Source organism: Schistocerca nitens, chromosome 3 (genome assembly GCF_023898315.1).
Source record: "Schistocerca nitens isolate TAMUIC-IGC-003100 chromosome 3, iqSchNite1.1, whole genome shotgun sequence".
Lineage (NCBI taxonomy): Eukaryota > Metazoa > Arthropoda > Insecta > Orthoptera > Acrididae > Schistocerca > Schistocerca nitens.
Window position 1 is genome coordinate 85,591,048 of NC_064616.1, and position 20,869 is coordinate 85,611,916.

Here is a 20,869-nt window from a genome sequence, read left to right on the forward strand (position 1 = left end):
TGGGGTTTTGTAACTTATGTGGAATACTGTGTATGTAGTTGAATAATTCGTGTTACTTTTTGGCACCAATTTGTTTAGTCACAAAAATGTTAAAGAAACCTTTAATTCCAGTAACCAAATACTTTTCTTCTAGTAGTAAAAGTGCACGAGTATCATGAGAACGTTAGATTCCCCCCCCCCCCCCCAAATTGCTCTTGTGGCATTGCGAGATGAAAGCATATGTAATTATGAATGAGGTAGAATTGTGACAAATTATTTTTCTTTATCTATGCGTATTATGTTATGCTGCAAATATGTGACTGTGATACTTATCAATGGACAGCATGATCACATACAATTCAAAATTGGACACAAGTCCCTGTCATTTGAGTGTCCTCAGAACAATAGGTGAACCTCCTGTGCAGTTCTTTACACTGCTACTAATAACTTCAAAAATGGTTCAAATGGCTCTGAGCACTATGGGACTCAACTGCTGTGGTCATAAGTCCCCTAGAACTTAGAACTACTTAAACCTAACTAACCTAAGGACATCACACACATTCATGCCCGAGGCAGGATTCGAACCTGCGACCGTAGCGGTCGTGCGGTTCCAGACTGTTGCGCCTTTAACCGCTCGGCCACTTCGGCCGGCACTAATAACTTCAAAGATCCAAAAATTCAGCCCTTTATGGTTGTCTAAACATGCATTTCATTATCTTGTTCCTGATTATGGAATTTTTTTTATTAGTGTTAAAGTGAAATCTCTGTACACAATAATTTACCTTATATGTAGTTCTCTAAGTAAGTGTGCAAATACTTTAATTGTGGATGAGACTACATAAAAACTCTTAAAATGATCTGCACCCAAATGTCATGGGGGAGGTGGCAGAGATGACACTTTTAGAGGTTTCACCACTTTCATTACTCAGCATAGTGGTAATCTCCACACTGGCAACACCAACGTGTTTATGCCCCAGAAACTGGGGGTGGGGGTGTAATACTCATGTACACAACAATATTCATAAAAGTGCAGCACTATCACCACATTTACAAGTAACACAATTTCCAGAAGACTGAAGTCTTAATTTTGAAATCTGAATGTGATGTTTGCTGTTGTGTTTACATGTTAGGCTTGAATCTATTTTGCTAGTATGATAAACTGTTGGTTTCAGAGTGTCACTTGTCTTAACACAACCAGATTATGTAAATCTGCTGTTCAGATTCAGTGAAGTTAAACTATCAGTGCCATTTTAGTGAGTCAGGAAGGTGGTAGTCTTGTCCATGTGAGACTGCTTTATTACTCCCAATAGATCACACATATTATTAACAATAATTGTGAAGTGGACACTGGTTGAACATTATTGTCATCAAATATTGTGGACACTTACAGTGCCTAGAAATATTTTGAATGGGTAATAGAAATTTCACATGACGCTCTAGAGCAGGGGTAGTCAACCATTTTTACATATTGCCCTCTTTTGTATCTCCATTAGTAGTAAACTGTTCTAACAGTCATAGATTCCAAAGTAATAATTTAGGAACTAAGGAAGTAACTTTACTTTATAAAATTTATAAAGCAGAGTTACAGCATATAATCATAATTACTTAAATGCAAAATGGAAATGAAGTCCTATGCTTCTTAACAGACCACTGCCGTACTAGGCAAGGTCCTAATGGAGGTGCTTTCCTCTGATCTTAATGGGGATTGATGATGATGATACCACCCACTCATTTTGGGGCAGGTGAAAATTCCCGGACCCCATGCTCAGGAAGGGAGAATGCTACCACTAGTGGCGGACAATTACTTAAATATTTTGTCAAAATATTACGAAAAACTAATGAAAATGTTTTTACAATGCCCACCACTCACCATGAAAGCTGACATCCCCCAGGGACCAGGTTGACTACAGCTGTGTTAGAGCACTAAAATTAGTAGTGCTGTTGCAAGCAGTGGTGTAGTGTAGGAGGTTAAAGACTTATTTGTGACAAGCCAGATCGTGTTGGCTCAGTCCCTGAAAGTACCTTGAAATGTTAACTTTTAATTCATCGGAATCTCTTCATTATTGTTATTCGATTAATTGTATTTATTTCTAATCATTTGACTCATAACTTTAATCACTGTATTAACTTTTTCATTTGCCACCTACCTTATAGTTGGCTTCAAAAAGTAAAGTCCACCTCTTATATTGTTCTGTCACCAGCAAATGACTGCAGACAAAAGCATTTGCCAGTTAAGAAACTGGGGGTGTAATGGGTTACAAATCAGCCTGATATGATTGTCACAAATTACTTTTGTTAAATTAGAAAAAAAATTCAGCATTTGTTTATCTTCTTTCATCAAAGAAAGAAAAATGTGATCTTCCTCCAAGAAAAGACTGCATGGTCCATTTCTGAGTGATAGTCTAATGATAGTTTTTTATAAGAAGTGAATCCTTGATGGCACCCATGTCACAATCCGCATGCACAACAGTTGAACACCAACTGGCACTTTCATTTGAAAATACTCCTCACCCACTTACTTTGCCAACATTTATTTAGGGCATAATGTGTGTGAATCCATTTCATGTAATTAAATTGTCTCCTCTGGTCTTCCGTAAAAACTAAATTTTTTTGTGACTATGTCCTCATTCACACACATTTTGGCAGCTCTTAAAACTAAATCCAGCTGTGTAGTTTTCAGAAAATTCGTTTGTTTATATTGTTCATAACTGTGTAGAAATTGCAGCCTGATAATACATTACCCACATCATCAATGGCATCCTTACTGTGAGCACCCCCCCCCCCCCCCCAACAGAATTCTGAAGTACACTCTCATTGGCTTTGTGTTCCTCCAATTTGCAAATCATCTACTTGCTCACCTTTAAGATTTTTCTGTCACCTTCACCACCGGTGCCATAAATCCCCTACATTTTCTCCTCAACGAATTTACCCGCATTAACCAGAAACTGTCCCACCTGCCCACAAAGGCATTTTCTGCACTTGCATTACTTTAATTGGAGTGGGTCTGTACCTAGTCATGCGACCAAGTGGGTTCCTGCTACAGCTGCACATCACCACTTCGCCTTGTTGGGCAATACATCACATGCTGTGTTGCACAATGTGTAGCATATCCATCATCTGGCTCAGAAGAGCAGGTGTAAATAGCTTGATACATGGAGTTACAGTATCCAGTACAGACAATCTGGATTCCAAGATTGCACAGCTGAGCATTTTCTGAAAGAATAGCTTGAGCAAAACATTAAAATAGTATTTTGTAAGACTTGATATCACACTGCTGAATCATTACAAGACTGTACACTTACTGTGAAATTTTACATTGACACTCACCTGGTAATCCCCTATTGTGAAATTTTTCTTTAGGACACTCAAATGGTATCAACAATTAATATTGCTGAGTCATTGTAATGCCTGTCAACATCGTGAAACTACAGGGGTTCCATGACTGTCTGTCTCCCATGCTGCTCAGTGCAGGTCAAACATTTAGTGTAACTCGGAACAATATATATTACATCAATCACTGCCTTCTTTTTTTCGGTTCATATTATGTTCCTCATAATGCACTGTAACCACACTTACCATACTGAAAGCTCTGTATGGCAGAAGTGAATTAATAACTGAATAATAGGACAGCACTACAGAATCACAAAGTCAACAGTCTTATGAGATTATTCATGATTTATTTAAAGAACACAGTACATGAGATGGTTCACTGTCAAAAAGTATCCCAGTGAAGTAAAAGTTAGAAGTGATACTTGTTTCCAAAATGCATAATGCAATATCTGATGGACTCTTGGCAAATACAGTAATCCTTGAAAGGTGGTGCAAGAATTTCTGCCAATAAATCCAAGACCTTGATGTACTCTGACAGTGCATGTGGAATTTTTCCATTTTTTACTAACTGCTGTGCTCCACAGTTCATTTCATCTGTAGCCTAAAATTTAGACCAACAAATTATTAACAATAATTACATTGGTTGTGATGAGTGCAATAATAGCAATATAGTGGCATTATTTAACACAACATATGAGTAGTATGGTTGCTGCTTGCTGCCACAGCTGTTGCCTGAAATGTTTTAAGATGCATGTTACACATACAAGGAAAAGCCTTTCCTATCTCACCCACATGCCATTCCTTTTTTTCATCTCCATACTACTACAAGCAAGCAAACTGGGTCAGTGCATTCATATTTGGCTGGAATGATTCAAATCCTCACTTGGTCAAGTGGTTTCCCATGGTGTTTCATTAAAGCGGACACCTTTCTAAAACTACCTCCTTTCCTCCCCCCCCCCCCCCCCTTTCCTTCTTTTAAGGGTTGAGTTCCGACATTAAGTGGGCGATTTAATCAAAGTTTGCACAATAAACAAGATTGCTTTTATCACTTTAATTTGATTAGTACTTCTTCCCAACCACTTACATGTTGTAGGATGATTTCCTAGAGAATTAGTTCACCCATTTCTTTGTGGAGAACCCCTAGTAGAAGTGATGTTGCATTGTACCTTTTTTTTTTACTCATGGTATGGATGTGCTGGAACAAAAGAATGCATCATTTTAACAATTTTAGTTTGATGATAAACTTCAATTCCTGCGTCCTGGCAACAGCAAGCAGATCAATCAGGATAAGGAAACCAGTGTTCTTTCCAAAGGAACCATCATGTCCATAATTTCAAGAAACTGAAGTCTGTGTGGTCAAATGGGGATTGAAACCAAGCTGACCCTGCTCTGTTTAAATAGAGCAGAAACCCATTCCATGTACTGAAAATACACACACATGGGAAGAGGTATACAACTATCTGCAATATGAATTAAAACATTTTAGAATTATTTCCAGTAGGAAGTCCCATAAGTGAAATGAAATAGATTAATGCAATCACAAGTGTTTGCAGGAAACACTGTAGGAAAGGAACTTGTGGAACTAGCTATCCAGCAAAAACCAGGAATGTCACAGCCAAGGGAGGTATGCAATTGGACCAGCAGCTGTTTCTTAAAGTTAAACTTTATCTCTCACTATTAACACAGTATCCTGAGATGGTGGCTTTCTGGAAATTCTGAGAGTTGTACTGTTTCGAGTTTTGTTGTTTCAAATCACATTGAGATTCTGCTTCAGAAACAACTGGTTGTGGATAAGAACACTTGCCGATTTAGGGAATCTTTGATGGATGCTGGGGCTCCAGCTGTGCTTCCCACTGCTCGATTATGAGTATTTGTTGCATTAACTGTGGATTCATCAACACAAAAATAGTATATACAAATAAATATGCACCCATATTTGAACACACGTGTACTTAATCAGTACAGTATATGCAGGCTATTTTCCCCACTTTCATGGCAGTGACACAGTGGGGGTGATAAGTGCTAATAACTTACAGAACTTTTGATAAAACACCTAAATCACTGCTGCACAGTGACAATTTTGTAGGAGTCCTGTTTTAACTAGGAATTTAAAACTTTGCATTTTCAAAAAAGGCTGCTGTCTTGTCTACTGTGTTCCAGAGTACAGTAATAATGAAGTATGGTGGAACATAAACAAGCACTGGTGCCATACAGTGGCATTTTCAGTATTTCCTTTAAATGTGTCGACACTGTGTGTTTACACAGTGTGAGAGTCTATGACCTAAAGCTCCATAACCAGTGTTTACTTACAGAGCCATATACAACAATGACAGTTGCCCTTAACAAAGACTTTGGAAGTAAATTGTGGAACTGTTTCTTTAACTTTGACACTTTGCCAGCAACCATTACCACCTTTCTGATACAAACAATGTTATATTCTTAGGTCTTTTTACATTACAGGGAGGGGGGGGGGGGGGGGGGACTGGATCTAGCTAATCTGTCATTCCCACACTTTGACAACTTTCTGTTCAGGTATGTACTTGTTATTTCATACAGTTATCCCTCCCCCCCCCTTTTTCTTTTAAGTAGTCTGATTTATCTGCCAGGATTGCTAAATTAAAACTGCAATCAAATATGGGAAAAATGGGTGTCAGGAGCAGCACCTGACATTTGCTAAGAAAGGAAATGGTTGACTTCATACTTCATTCCTGAAGAGCCCTAAGGGCCTAAATTGTGGAAGAGATAGCTAGACGCACCAGAAAGGATGTCGACAATTAAGTAAATACAAAACTTATGTGATTAAATGACACCTACATAACGAGTAGGCATCTATGGTGTGCAACCCATCCCGCGTGGTGAATATTATGAATTTGTACCCTTCCTTGAGATGCTGGTAGGTTATAAGACCTGGTGTTTTTCATACACATCACATTAACTTGACAATATTCAAACTGAAGGTCAGGGAAGACTTGGTTTGATGAGAATTACAATACTGATCTATTTTCGTAAGTTGTGGAATGCAGCCTATATGCTTCAATGCTCTGGGTGTGAACTCAGCCTGAGTGAGTATATCAGAAAGAACAGTTAAGAAAAGAAAGGGCCACTTGTCAAAAGAGAATTTTTTATCTGAGGGTAATAGACATTGTGCAAACAGTGCCACTGGTTTCCATCTTCAAACTGGATACAGTACAATGTGTACACCCCTTTTCCACTACCAGTTACCAAGTAGACTATCATCTGGGATTACTTATATTTGAAGAACATACTCAATGATGTATGTTGATCCTGACTTCATTGTAATTCATTCCACTGGAAATTGCTGCTGTTGGAAACAGTAACTATAAACAGTTATATCAAGTGACATGGTTTTGCAGAGACCACTACTAGTTATGAAAATTGTTGACTGTTCATATTATTTAATAAAGCAACATATTCTGAGGTATAGATCTCATCTTTGTGCTATAAAGCAATACACACATTTTACAAAAGTGCATATAGATATTAAGGTCCTCCTTTTCATTGTTGGCATGTACTGCAGTTATCCTGAGGAGAGAGGATAACCTAGTACTGGGGACTTATTTCACTTTGTATGTCGGTCCGCTGTTCGCATAAAATTTTTTAAATATTCACCTGCTTTGTTCCTATTAAATGGCTGTCTCCCTTAGTCTTGTTAACCACATAGCTTGTTTCAATTTAACTGTCAGAATGTTTATCCTGGTGATGTCCATCGTGTGCAATGTCTCCTGCGCATCTTGCTGTTGCACCTCTGATGTCGACTGACAAAATATTCGACGGTATTCAAACCGTAAGGATGAAAATACTTCCGCATTGTGTGTCACTGCCAAGTAACGTACCTAAATGAAACTTTAACCATATGTAGAAAGAACTGCTGTAGTATTGAAGGTAACGGAAACAAATATGCACTGATATGAACAGAAATGTCACTTTTAATCAATGACAAAAATTACACTGAAGTCATTGTGATTCATAATGGTCCCCTGAACGTACAAAAAAGCAGGACATGTTTTTCAACTGGTTGTGTAGCCACTACGGATGGCAATGTGTGCTCTGCAACATGCTCCCCTGCTGGCCACGAGGTTGGTAAGGCTTTCTTGTAGTAGGCTGTTCCATACCTCCACTAGCACGGTTGACAATTGCTGGACGGTAGTTGGTGCGTGGGGACACACTACAATACATCTCCCCAATGCATCCCACACATGCTCAATGGGATTTAAGTTGGGGGAATGGACAACGCCAATCCATTTGGCGAATATCCTCTCATTCCACGAGTTCCTAAACCTGCACTGTGCAATGTGGTTGCACACTGTCATCCATAAAAATGAAGTCAGAGTCGAATGTACCCCTGAAAAAAGACACGTGGGAAAGCAGTATAGTGTAACGATAATGTTGACCAATGAGTGTACCATATTCAAATATTTGGAGGTTAGTCCACCCGTGCAACATTACGCTTGCCCACACCGTAACACATGGACAACCAAAACAATCATGATCATGGGTACATTGTGTATTCCCACCTTCTGTCATGCAACATTATGCCTTCCCACACCATAACACTTGGACCACCAAAACTATCATTTTTGGCAATATTCCTGGGTGCATTACATGCCCTTATATTGTGAGAGGTAGGAACATACAACACAACCAGGAAGATTGTCGAACATGATCATTTTAATAGTCCAGATTTTATGGTGTGTTGAGGCATAATGTTGTAAGGCAAAAGGTGGGAACGCACAATGTACCCACGAACACCGTCGAACATGACCGTTCCAGCGATTTAGGTGTTATGGTGCGGGGAGGCATAATGTGGTTTCGGTAGCTGACCTCCAAATCTTTTAACACTAAGCAATCAGTTTTATTGTGACACTGAACTCCTTCCCGTGTTAATATTTTCAGGGGTGCATTTGGCACTGACTTCATTTTTATGGGTGACGAAATGCAACTGCTTCTAGCAGCCCAGACCAATGACCATTTAGCTATTGTGAACTGTGTTAGTGGAGAAATGGAACATCCTACTACAAAAACTCTTACCAACCTAGTGGCCACCATGAGAGTAGATTGCACAGCAGCATTGCTATTCATGGTGATCACCCCTATTAAGAACCATGTCCCACTGTTTGTAATGTCCAGAGGACCATATCAAGAATTACAGTGAACTTATGTTCTTTGAAAAAAAGTGTTATTTCTGATTGTTGCATTGTGTTTTTCTTGCTGTTACCTAATGTACTATACTGCCTCAGTTCTTTCTATGTATGGGGTCAAATTTCATGGAGTTTTCTATTTTAAAAGTATGGAATTGAAGAAATGTGAGACCTTGAGGTCTGTAATTTTGTTTAGGACTTTATTTCCATTTCTTCCAAGGCATCAACTTTCCATCTATTCTCTTAAGTATGTAGTACTTTAAGATAATTGTCTATTGCAACACTGTGTCCTATGAGGGATGGTCAATATTCAGGTATATGACAGGAACAGCCATATCTACAGCTACATCCATACTCCGCAAGCCACCTGGCAGTGTGTGGCGGAGGGTACTTTGAGTACCTCTATCGGTTCTCCTTTCTATTCCAGTCTCGTATTGTTCGTGGAAAGAAGGATTGTCGGTATACCTCTGTGTGGGCTCTAATCTCTCTGATTTTATCCTCATGGTCTCTTCACGAGATATACGTAGGAGGGAGCAATATACTGCTTGACTCCTTGGTGAAGCTATGTTCTCGAAACTTCAACAAAAGCCCGTACCGAGCTACTGGGCGTCTCTCCTGCAAAGTCTTCCACTGGAGTTTATCTATCATCTCCGTAACGCTTTCGCGATTACCAAATGATCCTGTAACGAAGCGCGCTGCTCTCCGTTGGATCTTCTCCATCTCCTCTATCAACCCTATCTGGTACGGATCCCCGACTGGTGATCAATATTCAAACAGTGGGCGAACAAGTGTACTGTAACCTACTTCCTTTGTTTTCGGATTGCATTTCCTTAGGACTCTTCCAATGAATCTCAGTCTGGCATCTGCTTTACCAACAATCAACTTTATATGATCATTCCATTTTAAATCACTCCTAATGCGTACTCCCAGATAATTTATGAAATTAACTGCTTCCAGTTGCTGATCTGCTATTTTGTAGCTAAATGATAAAGGATCTTTCTTTCTATGTATTCGCAGCACATTACACTTGTCTACATTGAGATTCAATTGCCATTCCCTGCACCATGTGTCAATTCGTTGCAGATCCTCCTGCATTTCAGTACAATTTCCCATTGTTACAAACTCTCAATATATCACAGCATCATCCGCAAAAAGCCTCAGTGAACTTACAATGTCATCCACAAGGTCATTTATATACGGGGTGTTACAAAAAGGTACGGCCAAACTTTCAGGAAACATTCCTCACACACAAAGAAAGAAAATGTGTTATGTGCACATTTGTACGGAAACGCTTACTTTCCATGTTAGAGCTCATTTTATTACTTCTCTTCAAATCACATTAATCATGGAATGGAAACACACAGCAACAGAACGTCCCAGCGTGACTTCAAACACTTTTTTACAAGAAATGTTCAAAATGTCCTCCGTTAGTGAGGATACATGCATCCACCCTCCATCGCATGGAATCCCTGATGCGCTGATGCAGACCTGGAGAATAGCGTATTGTATCACAGCTGTCCACAATACGAGCACAAAGAGTCTACATTTGGTACCGGGGTTGCGTAGACAAGAGCTTTCAAATGCCCCCATAAATGAAAGTCAAGAGGGTTGAGGTCAGGAGAGCGTGGAGGCTATGGAATTGGTCCGCCTCTACCAATCCATCGGTCACCGAATCTGTTGTTGAGAAGCGTACGAATACTTCGACTGAAATGTGAAGGAGCTCCATCGTGCATGAACCACATGTTGTGTCGTACTTGTAAAGGCACATGTTCTAGCAGCACAGGTAGAGCATCCCTTATGAAATCATGATAACGTGCTCCATTGAGCATAGGTGGAAGAACATGGGGCCCAATCACGACATCACCAACAATGCCTGCCCAAACGTTCACAGAAAATGTAGAGCAAGAGTCGCATGTCAACAGAAGCACCGAAGTCAACATTACCTTTCTTCAACTGAACCAACTGGTGGTGAATCAAGGAAGTACAGTACATACTAAAATGAGCTCTAACATGGAAAGTAAGCGTTTCTGGACACATGTCCACATAACACATTTTCTTTCTTTGTGTGTGAGGAATGTTTCCTGAAAGTTTGTCCGTATCTTTTTGTAACACCCTGTATAATGCAAATAGCAATGGTCCTACGACACTCCCCTGTGGCTCACCTGAAATCACTCTTACTTCGGAACACTTCTCTCCATTGAGAATGACATGCTGTGTTCTGTTACCTAGGAACTCCTCAATCCAATCACACAATTGGTCTGATAGTCCATATGCTCTTACTTTGTTCATTAGACGACTGTGGGGAACTTTATCGAACGCCTTGCGGAAGTCAAGAACACAGCATCAACCTAGGAACCCGTGTCTATGGGCCTCTTGAGTCTCGTGGACGAATAGCGTGAGCTGTGTTTCACACAACCGTCTTTTTCGAAACCCATGCTGATTCCTACAGAGTAGATTTCTAGTCTCCAGGAAAGTCATTATACTCGAACATAATACGTGTTCCAAAATTCTACAACTGATCGACGTTAGAGATATAGGTCTATAGTTCTGCACATCTGTTCGACGTCCCTTCTTGAAAATGGGGCCGGCCGAAGTGGCCGTGCGGTTAAAGGCGCTGCAGTCTGGAACCGCAGGACCGCTACGGTCGCAGGTTCGAATCCTGCCTCGGGCATGGATGTTTGTGATGTCCTTAGGTTAGTTAGGTTTAACTAGTTCTAAGTTCTAGGGGACTAATGACCTCAGCAGTTGAGTCCCATAGTGCTAAGAGCCATTTGAACCATTTTTGAAAATGGGGATGACCTGTGCCCTTTTCCAATCTTTTGGAATGCTATGCTCTTCTAGAGACCTACGGTACACCGCTGCAAGAAGGGGGGCAAGTTCCTTCGCGTACTCTGTGTAAAATAGAACTGGTATCCCATCAGGTCCAGCGGCCTTTCCTCTTTTGAGCGATTTTAATTGTTTCTCTATCCCTCTGTCGTCTATTTCAATATCTACCATTTTGTCATCTGTGCGACAATCTAGAGAGGGAACTACAATGCAGTCTTGTCATTTGAAGGAAAAAAAAAAAAAAGAGTCTAGCAAAAATGACTCTAAAAAACATACCTTAATAGCTGTGTAGCCTAGTCAACAAAAACCAAAAAAGGTGCATTAGGGAGAAAAATTGTGTACTCACAAATTTTTGCGCAGTGTTAGGAGGGAGTATTATGAACAACATATTAAAACTACTGACCAGTGAGGTGTGAGTGTTGGGGTGGGGATGGGTTCGAAGGTCACTTATTTAAGTTTTCCTCAGATAACTAGAAAACTGCGGCTCTTAGTGAAAGTGTTTCTCAGTACAAAATTACTACAAAAATGTCCTATTCATTTTTTGTCTAGGACTGGCAGTATCCACCTTTCATGGGATGGAGAAATCATAAATTATTAGAAATATTGTTTGAACAGTATAAAATAAATGTTTAATCTTTGAATTATGTGGGGTAAAAACAAATACTAAATGTGTGTACCATATCTAAGTGCAGTAGAGCTGTATTAAGGAATATATTGTGTTCTGGGTGGTGTAACAGCATGAAGGTGGAGGGTAGAAGCACAAGGGAATGTAGGCCACCAGAATGTTATCATGTACTTCTCTTCCTTCAAAGACCTGCAGACTGAAGAGTGAGCACGCGATTCTTCACTCTATCTACTCCACTACATTACAAGAAGCAACTACAGGGTGTTTCGCAAAGTTATATGGTCACTCCACAGTGTGCCTTGTTACATATCACTGATGACGCAGTGTGCAGACCTGCCCTATGAGTGTTTATTTTGCACAAAATGCATTAACACTACAGGGAATGCAGATATAAGTTACTAATAACACTAACACAGGTAACACATATGGAAGAATCTGCATAAATATCTGCACATAGTTATATACTGTTGGCAAAGTATTTGGGTCTCAGTCATCCTGTACAACAGCTGTTGTGTTCTTTGGGAAAAGGCAACTACCCCCCCCCCCCCCCACGATAAGTGCTGCTTGCTTTTCAGTTTACAAACAAACTACACCTCCCCACCATTACTTGTCCAGTTCTCTTTTGAGTGTAGATAAAATAACCTCAATGAGCTCATGTTTATATGGTGGAGTTATGTTCAGTTTATTGAGTGAGTGCTTATTTGCAGTTGTTACATGAGCTGCTATGTAAAATACATTCCTGTGTGTTTAATTTGGATGTGGCACCTTGTTGCTGTCTATTGTTGACAGCATACTGTAAAGCCGTGTAATTGTGTTTTAGTCATGTGGTGAATCAAGTTACTGCACTTCTCTCACCATTAATTGTGTTACTGGTAGACTGCACAAAATTGTGTTACTGGTAGACTGCACAAATATTTTCCATTTGGGAATTGCTGGCACTTGTCGAGTGGGTTACATTGAGTGGAGCCACTTACCACATGTCCAGTTATCTTCTAACACAATTGTGAATATTTCTGATGGAATGGGACTGATCGTGTTCAAGCCTGGAACAGTAATCTGTTGTAATGCACTATATGACTTATGTTCAAATAGCTGAAGTTGTTATGCCTGGAAAAGGCACTTCATTCTGGTAACCACTTGACAGCTCCACCTGTTGAGCTTTTCTACATAATAGCTCACTTAAAAAATGCTAGTAAGTACTCACTTAATAAACTAAGAATAACTCCGCTATATGAACACACGATCAATGAAGTTATTTTATCTACTCACATTAGAGAGCTGGACAAGAAAATGCTGGGGAGGTATAGTCTGTCTGTAAACTGAAAAGTGAGCAGCGCTCTTGGTGGGGGAAGTTGCCTTGCCTGGAAAAAACACTTAGCTGCCACACAGGATGACTAGGAATCAAATTCTGCTCTATCAGTGTAGAACTGTGTGCTGAGGTTTCCCTGTGTTAGTGTCATTAATAACTCATATCTGCATTCCATGTAGTGTCAACACATTTTGTGCAATATAAGACACTCCCTGGGCATGTCTGTGCACTGCATCACCAGTGATTCATACGGCACACTGTGGAGTGCACATGTAACTTTGTGAAACGCCCTGTAGTTGCTTCTTGTGACGTAATGGAGTAAAGAGTACGGAACCACCTCCTCACTCTTCAATTTGCAGACCCGTGAAGGAGTGACATGCGTGACCACATTCTGGTGGCCTCCCTTTGTTCACGCTTCTACCCTCCACAACCACATCCTCCACCCGGTTTCATCCCCAGAACACAATTTATTGCTTCATATGGCTCTACTGCACTTTAATGGGGCACATTAATTTTATACTGTTAGAGCAATTTTTTAATTACCTATGATTTTCTTCACGCTGACTGGACTAATGAAAACTACTTTACCTTCAATACTGTGAAAAAATCCTTCTACTACAAGCTCTTCGATTTTCATATTTTACGAGGGGGTAGTATGGACCAAAACAAGGAAAAAAGTCCAGTAATGGCTACTGTGAAACACATCTCCTCTACTGGAGAAGTGTTCATAGCCCTTACTAGACTTTTTTTGCTCTGAATGATCATTTCTTTCATATCCTGGAATAATAACTATTCCCCCTGGCACACCCTGTATGTTGACTTGTTGGTTTTGTCAAGCCTGGAACAGCCAATGTGTTTTTTAAAACGGGTTTTAAAATTTCAGTCCATTTAGCCAATGTAGTATTTGGTGCAACGGTTGCATGTTATGTTATAAATTCCTGATTTGCTCAGTTTCTCAGCTAGTTGTGAGTTTCTTCCTTAAGTTGTTGTTGGTGGCCAAAGTGATCCTGATATCTGTGTTCTTAAACAGGCTATATGGTGAGTAGTAACTTTCCTTCTCTTAATATTGTTACATTCCGTCTTGGATTTTCCACGTAACAATGGCTATCATGTGCGTGAGATAGATGAACTTTCACAACACATAACAGAAAGCAAACAAATTGACATAGCCTCCACCTGTAACACACAAAATCTAAGTATATAACTATACCATATGTAGGAGTCATTTTATACAAAATAGCCACTACCAAGAACTTATAGAAGAAACTGGCACATGAAACCTCACACCCAGCAGAGAAACTGAGCAAATCAGGCATTTATAAAGTAATACGCAGTCACTGTTGACAATCGGACATCTTGGACAAAACGGAAATATTCATCCATGGCTAAAACTTGAAAATAAAGATGCTAAATGAAATTACAGAGTTCAAGAACCCACATTCCTTCATGAACTTCAATTCAACACTGTTAAAAAGGAAAAATGTGTAAAAATTAAGAATGTTTATGAATCTGTGATCCAGCAATGTCTTTATAATACTTTAAATATTTTTATACTGTCATTTTTAACATTAAATTATCACAGTCTCTCTTATTGCAATATATTTTGTTGACCAATATCAGAGATGTGACAGCAAGATGTGCAGAAGACAGTACAAGTGATAGACAACACCAGGACTGACATATTGATAGTTAAATTGAAACAAGCTTTGTTTTGACCACCATTTTGTTTTACTCCACAGAGAGTTGGTTGTATGTCATGTTTTAAGTATCCTTTGCAAGTTTATTAACAGTAGGTAGCAAGATCCGAGGAGCGACAGCATGGAGGTACCTGAACACACCACAAGAAGACAGCCACTCCCTATAAACAAGGATAGCGAGTACTTAAAATGTTTTATGTGAAAAGCAGACTAACATACAATGTGAATATTTCCTCATATTAAGTTATCCTTCTTTCCCTACACAGGATGACCGCAGTATGTGACAACATTGTACAGAACAACTTTAATATCTATGTGTACTTTTGTTAAATATGTTTGCATTGCTTTATAGCCTGAAGAAGAGTTTATACCTCAAAACTTATTGGTTCCTTAAATAATGTGAGTAGTCAACAAATTCTGTGACTGTTAGCAGTCTCTGAAAAACCTTTTCGTATTTTTGAAACCATCACAGTCGATCAACAGTCAATATGGTTTTAGTTGATTAACAGTCAATATAGCTTTAAAGTAAGTTGTACCATGCATGGCATGTACTGTGCTGATCCAAAACTACGATAGGAGACTGAAAACTATAAATACAAGGAGTCTAATGTACACACCAGTAGAAATTTGTATTAATAAACTCAGCACTAAATCAAGATTAATAAATGATGAAATGACAACTCCTAATATTTTCTTGCTTCAATGGCATGGCTATCCATTTAATCTGGAGTTAGCAATAAAAAATGTGGATAAAAGTAATGAGCAACTTAATTAGGGAAACCTACTTAAGTAATATGTAGCATCCACTTTCGTCCTGATGATGACAGCAATGCATCACTGTGCAGACTTCGAGACATCCAAAGTTGTTGGGGAGACATCTTGACCAATGATCAATCAACCACCGTCCAACACTCACATAGATTTGAGCAAACTATATCCATGAAACATGCATCAACCTTAATTGCATATCAAATTTGCTCAGTAGACTTGAGTTGATGTTTGAAGGAGCATGATAGGAAGGGAGGGGATCATACGGACACCCACAAGTGTTCTTCAAATCATTCAGAAAGTCAGAAGTGTGTGGTGTGGTGTATTGTCATGCCTGTAGTGTGCTACAGGTGAACAAATTGATGTACATGATCATATCACAGGTTCTTGTGTTGTTCTCTAGTGAGAGACACCAGAGAGACAATGACAGTTACATGTCTGTCTGTAAATGACAAGCAAGTAGGGCTTATTACTGGGAAAGTGGCTTTTCCTGAAAGTATGCTACAAATGCCGTACAGGCAAATTTTCATTCCATCTAGCAGTGTAGTGCAGCATGTGGTGACTCATACAGAATCTTTTTAGATGTTTTCTTGCATTTGCAATATCAGCTACCAGCACTAATTAGTTCATTAATATTTTTATCTGCATACATGTTTTACATAACTTTGAGGAAAAGCAAGCTGCAAGAAAAGGTACTTCTGAACGCATTCTTATCAGTAAAACTGTATCTTAGTTACCATTCGCCTTAGTCTGCGAAATACAGCTTGAAATACTTTCACAGCAGTACAGTGATGAAAACTCCATCAAAATCCATATACTGATTCTCAAGTTATATGTTTAAAAATTTTGAGATGTGAGAATTGTCATTTTAATGGATCATCATATCTCTCAATGGAAAATTCTTTTAAAAAACAAATAAATAAATAAAAATTAAAAAATGGGACAGCCTAAATTATTTGGAATAATTTCACTAAATGGTGCTGAAAAGCCCAATGAAATATATCCAATCGTTAAGAAGACACTGTGCATTTGGATGGACAGGTATTATGTTCTATATGTTTAGGAGACAACATTTTTCCATTCTTTGGGAGTCCAATAGTGGTGCTCCTTCATCCATAGTAATCTCAACGTGCTGCGAAAGAAATACATGAATGAGGTGGTATAGCTGCTCATCGGTTTTCATCAGCATATAACTGTCAAGTAATCTGATATGCTGTAGCCTATCTGTTATTGACAGTGACCATCATCATACACAATGTAGTAAACCAACCTAATAATAAGGTCAGAGCAGGATAGGGGAAACCTAATTGAATAAATTTTCCAAATACCAATAGGTTAGAAGTGCATCATTGTGGAACTACAGGGTGTTTCAAAAATGACCGGTATATTTGAAACGGCAATAAAAACTAAACGAGCAGCGATAGAAATACACCGTTTGTTGCAATATGCTTGGGACAACAGTACATTTTCAGGCAGACAAACTTTCGAAATTACAGTAGATACAATTTTCAACAACAGTTGGCGCTGCAAGTGATGTGAAAGATATAGAAGACAACGCAGTCTGTGGGTGCGCCATTCTGTACGTCGTCTTTCTGCTGTAAGCGTGTGCTGTTCACAACGTGCAAGTGTGCTGTAGACAACATGGTTTATTCCTTAGAACAGCGGATTTTTCTGGTGTTGGAATTCCACCGCCTAGAACACAGTGTTGTTGCAACAAGACGAAGTTTTCAACGGAGGTTTAATGTAACCAAAGGACCGAAAAGCGATACAATAAAGGATCTGTTTGAAAAATTTCAACGGACTGGGAACATGACGGATGGACGTGCTGGAAAGGTAGGGCGACCGCGTACGGCAACCACAGGGGGCAACGCGCAGCTAGTGCAGCAGGTGATCCAACAGCGGCCTCGGGTTTCCGTTCGCCGTGTTGCAGCTGCGGTCCAAATGACGCCAACGTCCACGTATCATCTCATGCGCCAGAGTTTACACCTCTATCCATACAAAATTCAAACGCGGCAACCCCTCAGCGCCGCTACCATTGCTGCACGAGAGACATTCGCTAACGATATAGTGCACAGGATTGATGATGGCGATATGCATGTGGGCAGCATTTGGTTTACTGACGAAGCTTATTTTTACCTGGACGGCTTCGTCAATAAACAGAACTGGTGCATATGGGGAACCGTAAAGCCCCATGTTGCAGTCCCATCGTCCCTGCATCCTCAGAAAGTACTGGTCTGGGCCGCCATTTCTTCCAAAGGAATCATTGGCCCATTTTTCAGATCCGAAACGATTACTGCATCACGCTGTCTGGACATTCTTCGTGAATTTGTGGCGGTACAAACTGCCTTAGACGACACTGCGAACACCTCGTGGTTTATGCAAGATGGTGCCCGGCCACATCGCACGGCCGACGTCTTTAATTTCCTGAATGAATATTTCGATGATCGTGTGATTGCTTTGGGCTATCCGAAACATACAGGAGGTGGCGTGGATTGGCCTCCCTATTCGCCAGACATGAACCCCTGTGACTTCTTTCTGTGGGGACACTTGAAAGACCAGGTGTACCGCCAGAATCCAGAAACAATTGAACAGCTGAAGCAGTACATCTCATCTGCATGTGAAGCCATTCCGCCAGACACGTTGTCAAAGGTTTTGGGTAATTTCATTCAGAGACTATGCCATATTATTGCTACGCATGGTGGATATGTGGAAAATATCGTACTATAGAGTTTCCCAGACCGCAGCGCCATCTGTTGTTGAAAATTGTAACTACTGTAATTTCGAAAGTTTGTCTGCCTGAAAATGTACTGTTGTCCCAAGCATATTGCAACAAACGGTGTATTTCTATCGCTGCTCATTTAGTTTTTATTGCCGTTTCAAATATACCGGTCATTTTTGAAACACCCTGTATGATCATAAAACTACAGCCATGCAGCGACAAGTGCGTAGAGTTGGTTGCAAGAATTTCTGAGACAGTGACAATCGTTCACAATGTCAGGAATTTTTGAGAGGATGTGCCAATCATTTCTTCAATTATGTCAACTTTGCACTTACGTTGGGAACAGAGATTTTGAGAATTTGATGTAAAAATGTGATCTGCGAAAAAATGTATTAAAAATTTAATTTCTATTTGCATTTTCACTGATGTCATATTTTACGCTTACTAGTATGCTGTAATTGTTATAATAAAGTTTCATTCAAGCTCTCTGTCCATCAGCAAAATTTAAAACATGTTGCCTTTAAATTTTGTTATCAATAACATTTCACCTTATAGTAGAGTCCGCACACGATATGGTGGCCAATACGCAGTGACCAATTTTTGTCCAAACAGCTGGGCAATTTCACTCATTTGTTTGGAAGGGGAGGCTAACACTGTTCACCCACTTTCAGCAGGTCTTCAACATACTGCAATGACAGAATCGATGCACACACCCTGCAATCTTTTTCAAACGACTTAACACAAACTATTCATTTCATTAATGGTCCTAGTTATTGTAATATTTGCAATACACTGCTTGAAATTCGAAATTAAAACTAATGGTCACTGTGAGTTTGCATTTTGTGCATATTACACAACATTTTGCTGTATATGAAATTCAATTAACATACTGAATCTTTCTTTAGCCTTGGATGGAAGTCTGTATTTATCACCAATCTCCTGAAAACTGATCTGATATAGCACACTCAGTTGCGATCGCACACACAAGTGACAGAGCAAAAATGAAATATCCACAACATTCCTCATATTTCATAAACAGTTTGAGATATCAAAATGAGATTTTGGAAAATTATAGCATTCAAAAAGGAAAGTGTTTTGGCATGCGGTCATTATTTAATACCTTATTATCTACCATGTTATTCCACTAACTACAGACTTTTTTGATGAAAGAGAGTAATTTTTAAGGGCCATCTGTTGCTGGTGGAATGAGAAATGCTGTGGGTTTTAGAACAGTACAAGGGAAGTCATTAAATGTTTATTTTTGTACCAAGGATGTGCTTTTTCATAAGCTATTGCCCTTACTTTTCCTCAGTTACTCACTTAATAAACCACGGTTTCAGACTTCTGTTGTGACTACATTTGCACAACATGTTAGTGAGGTGACACTGTGTAAACTCCACTGTGTTTTGTCAGAAGAAGCAAATTTTAACATGGCAACAAGAGAAATGTAGGTTTTATGCCAAATTTGCCACTCATGACGCCTCTCTGAAAGTTATAAATGGTAAATAAGCAAGTCAAAAGTAAATTACTGCTTTTGTTGCAATTTCAGTGGAATTCTTTCTAGATACTAACCAAATCAGAGGTAACAGTAGATCTTTTTGAATGGTCACCATGCAAGTGTTGGCATGGAGGGGCTCCACTTAATATTTAAAAAAAATGTGAGCATACACTTCAGTTTAGAATGGCACTTCACCTCCAGTACTTGGCATGCCCTGCCAACTGTGCATCTACTGGCCATGTTATTCTGCATGCACTCTACCACATGTTGCCCACCTTAACGTAGGGCTGTTTCTTGTTAAGAAGTTAATAGCAGTATAGTACTTTCAGAGTAGCTGATCTGATATTCAAGCTTTACCCTGTAAACATAACAAAGTTCATGTCTAACGTAACCAGCAATGTATAGGAATTTAATCATCGTTGATTATGTGTTATTTCAAGACCCTAACTTCTTGACAGCGCACTTCCAATCTCTGGTTATTTGGAAAATTTTACTAAATTCAACATCTCCTACCCTGCTCTATCATGTTTTTCTCCGACCTGTATTGTTACCCTGGTAGTTGACTCCTGTAACGACTGCTTTCTCTAAACTAAGGTACTCGTGGTACATCCTTAACACAATGGCATGTGAAAAATTGGTGACTACAGGACACCTATGTTGGGCAGCCACAGTCAGACAGACTGACTCTGCCCACTGAGTGTCATGGTGATAGTCATCTTAGGGTCCGACAACATCCCAGTCATGTGATGTGGCAAACTACTTCATTCACTGTGATGTCAGGAGGCATCATGCTTCAACAGCAACTATCTATAATTCTCGTGATTGTATTCTGTAAGCATCAATCTTAAATATAGCTAGGAAGACTCCAAATGAAGACTGGTGATCTACAGCACAAAGATACTTGTTTTCTAATATTATAAGAAACACAAATATAACAAAAATCCAATCAGTATTTTACT

At 39.4% G+C, this 20,869-nt stretch overlaps 1 protein-coding gene across 1 annotated transcript in view; it reads right to left on the reverse strand.

Annotated features, from left to right (window-relative positions):
* Nucleotides 1-3,645: 3,645 nt before the first annotated feature.
* Nucleotides 3,646-20,869, reverse strand: part of LOC126248055 (SET and MYND domain-containing protein 4-like) — a 131,403-nt gene continuing 114,179 nt past the window's right edge. The window contains exon 9 of the mRNA XM_049948693.1: nucleotides 3,646-3,910. Coding sequence (XP_049804650.1) covers nucleotides 3,719-3,910 — 192 coding nt within the window. The 3' untranslated portion in view covers nucleotides 3,646-3,718. The remainder of the gene's footprint in view (nucleotides 3,911-20,869) is intronic.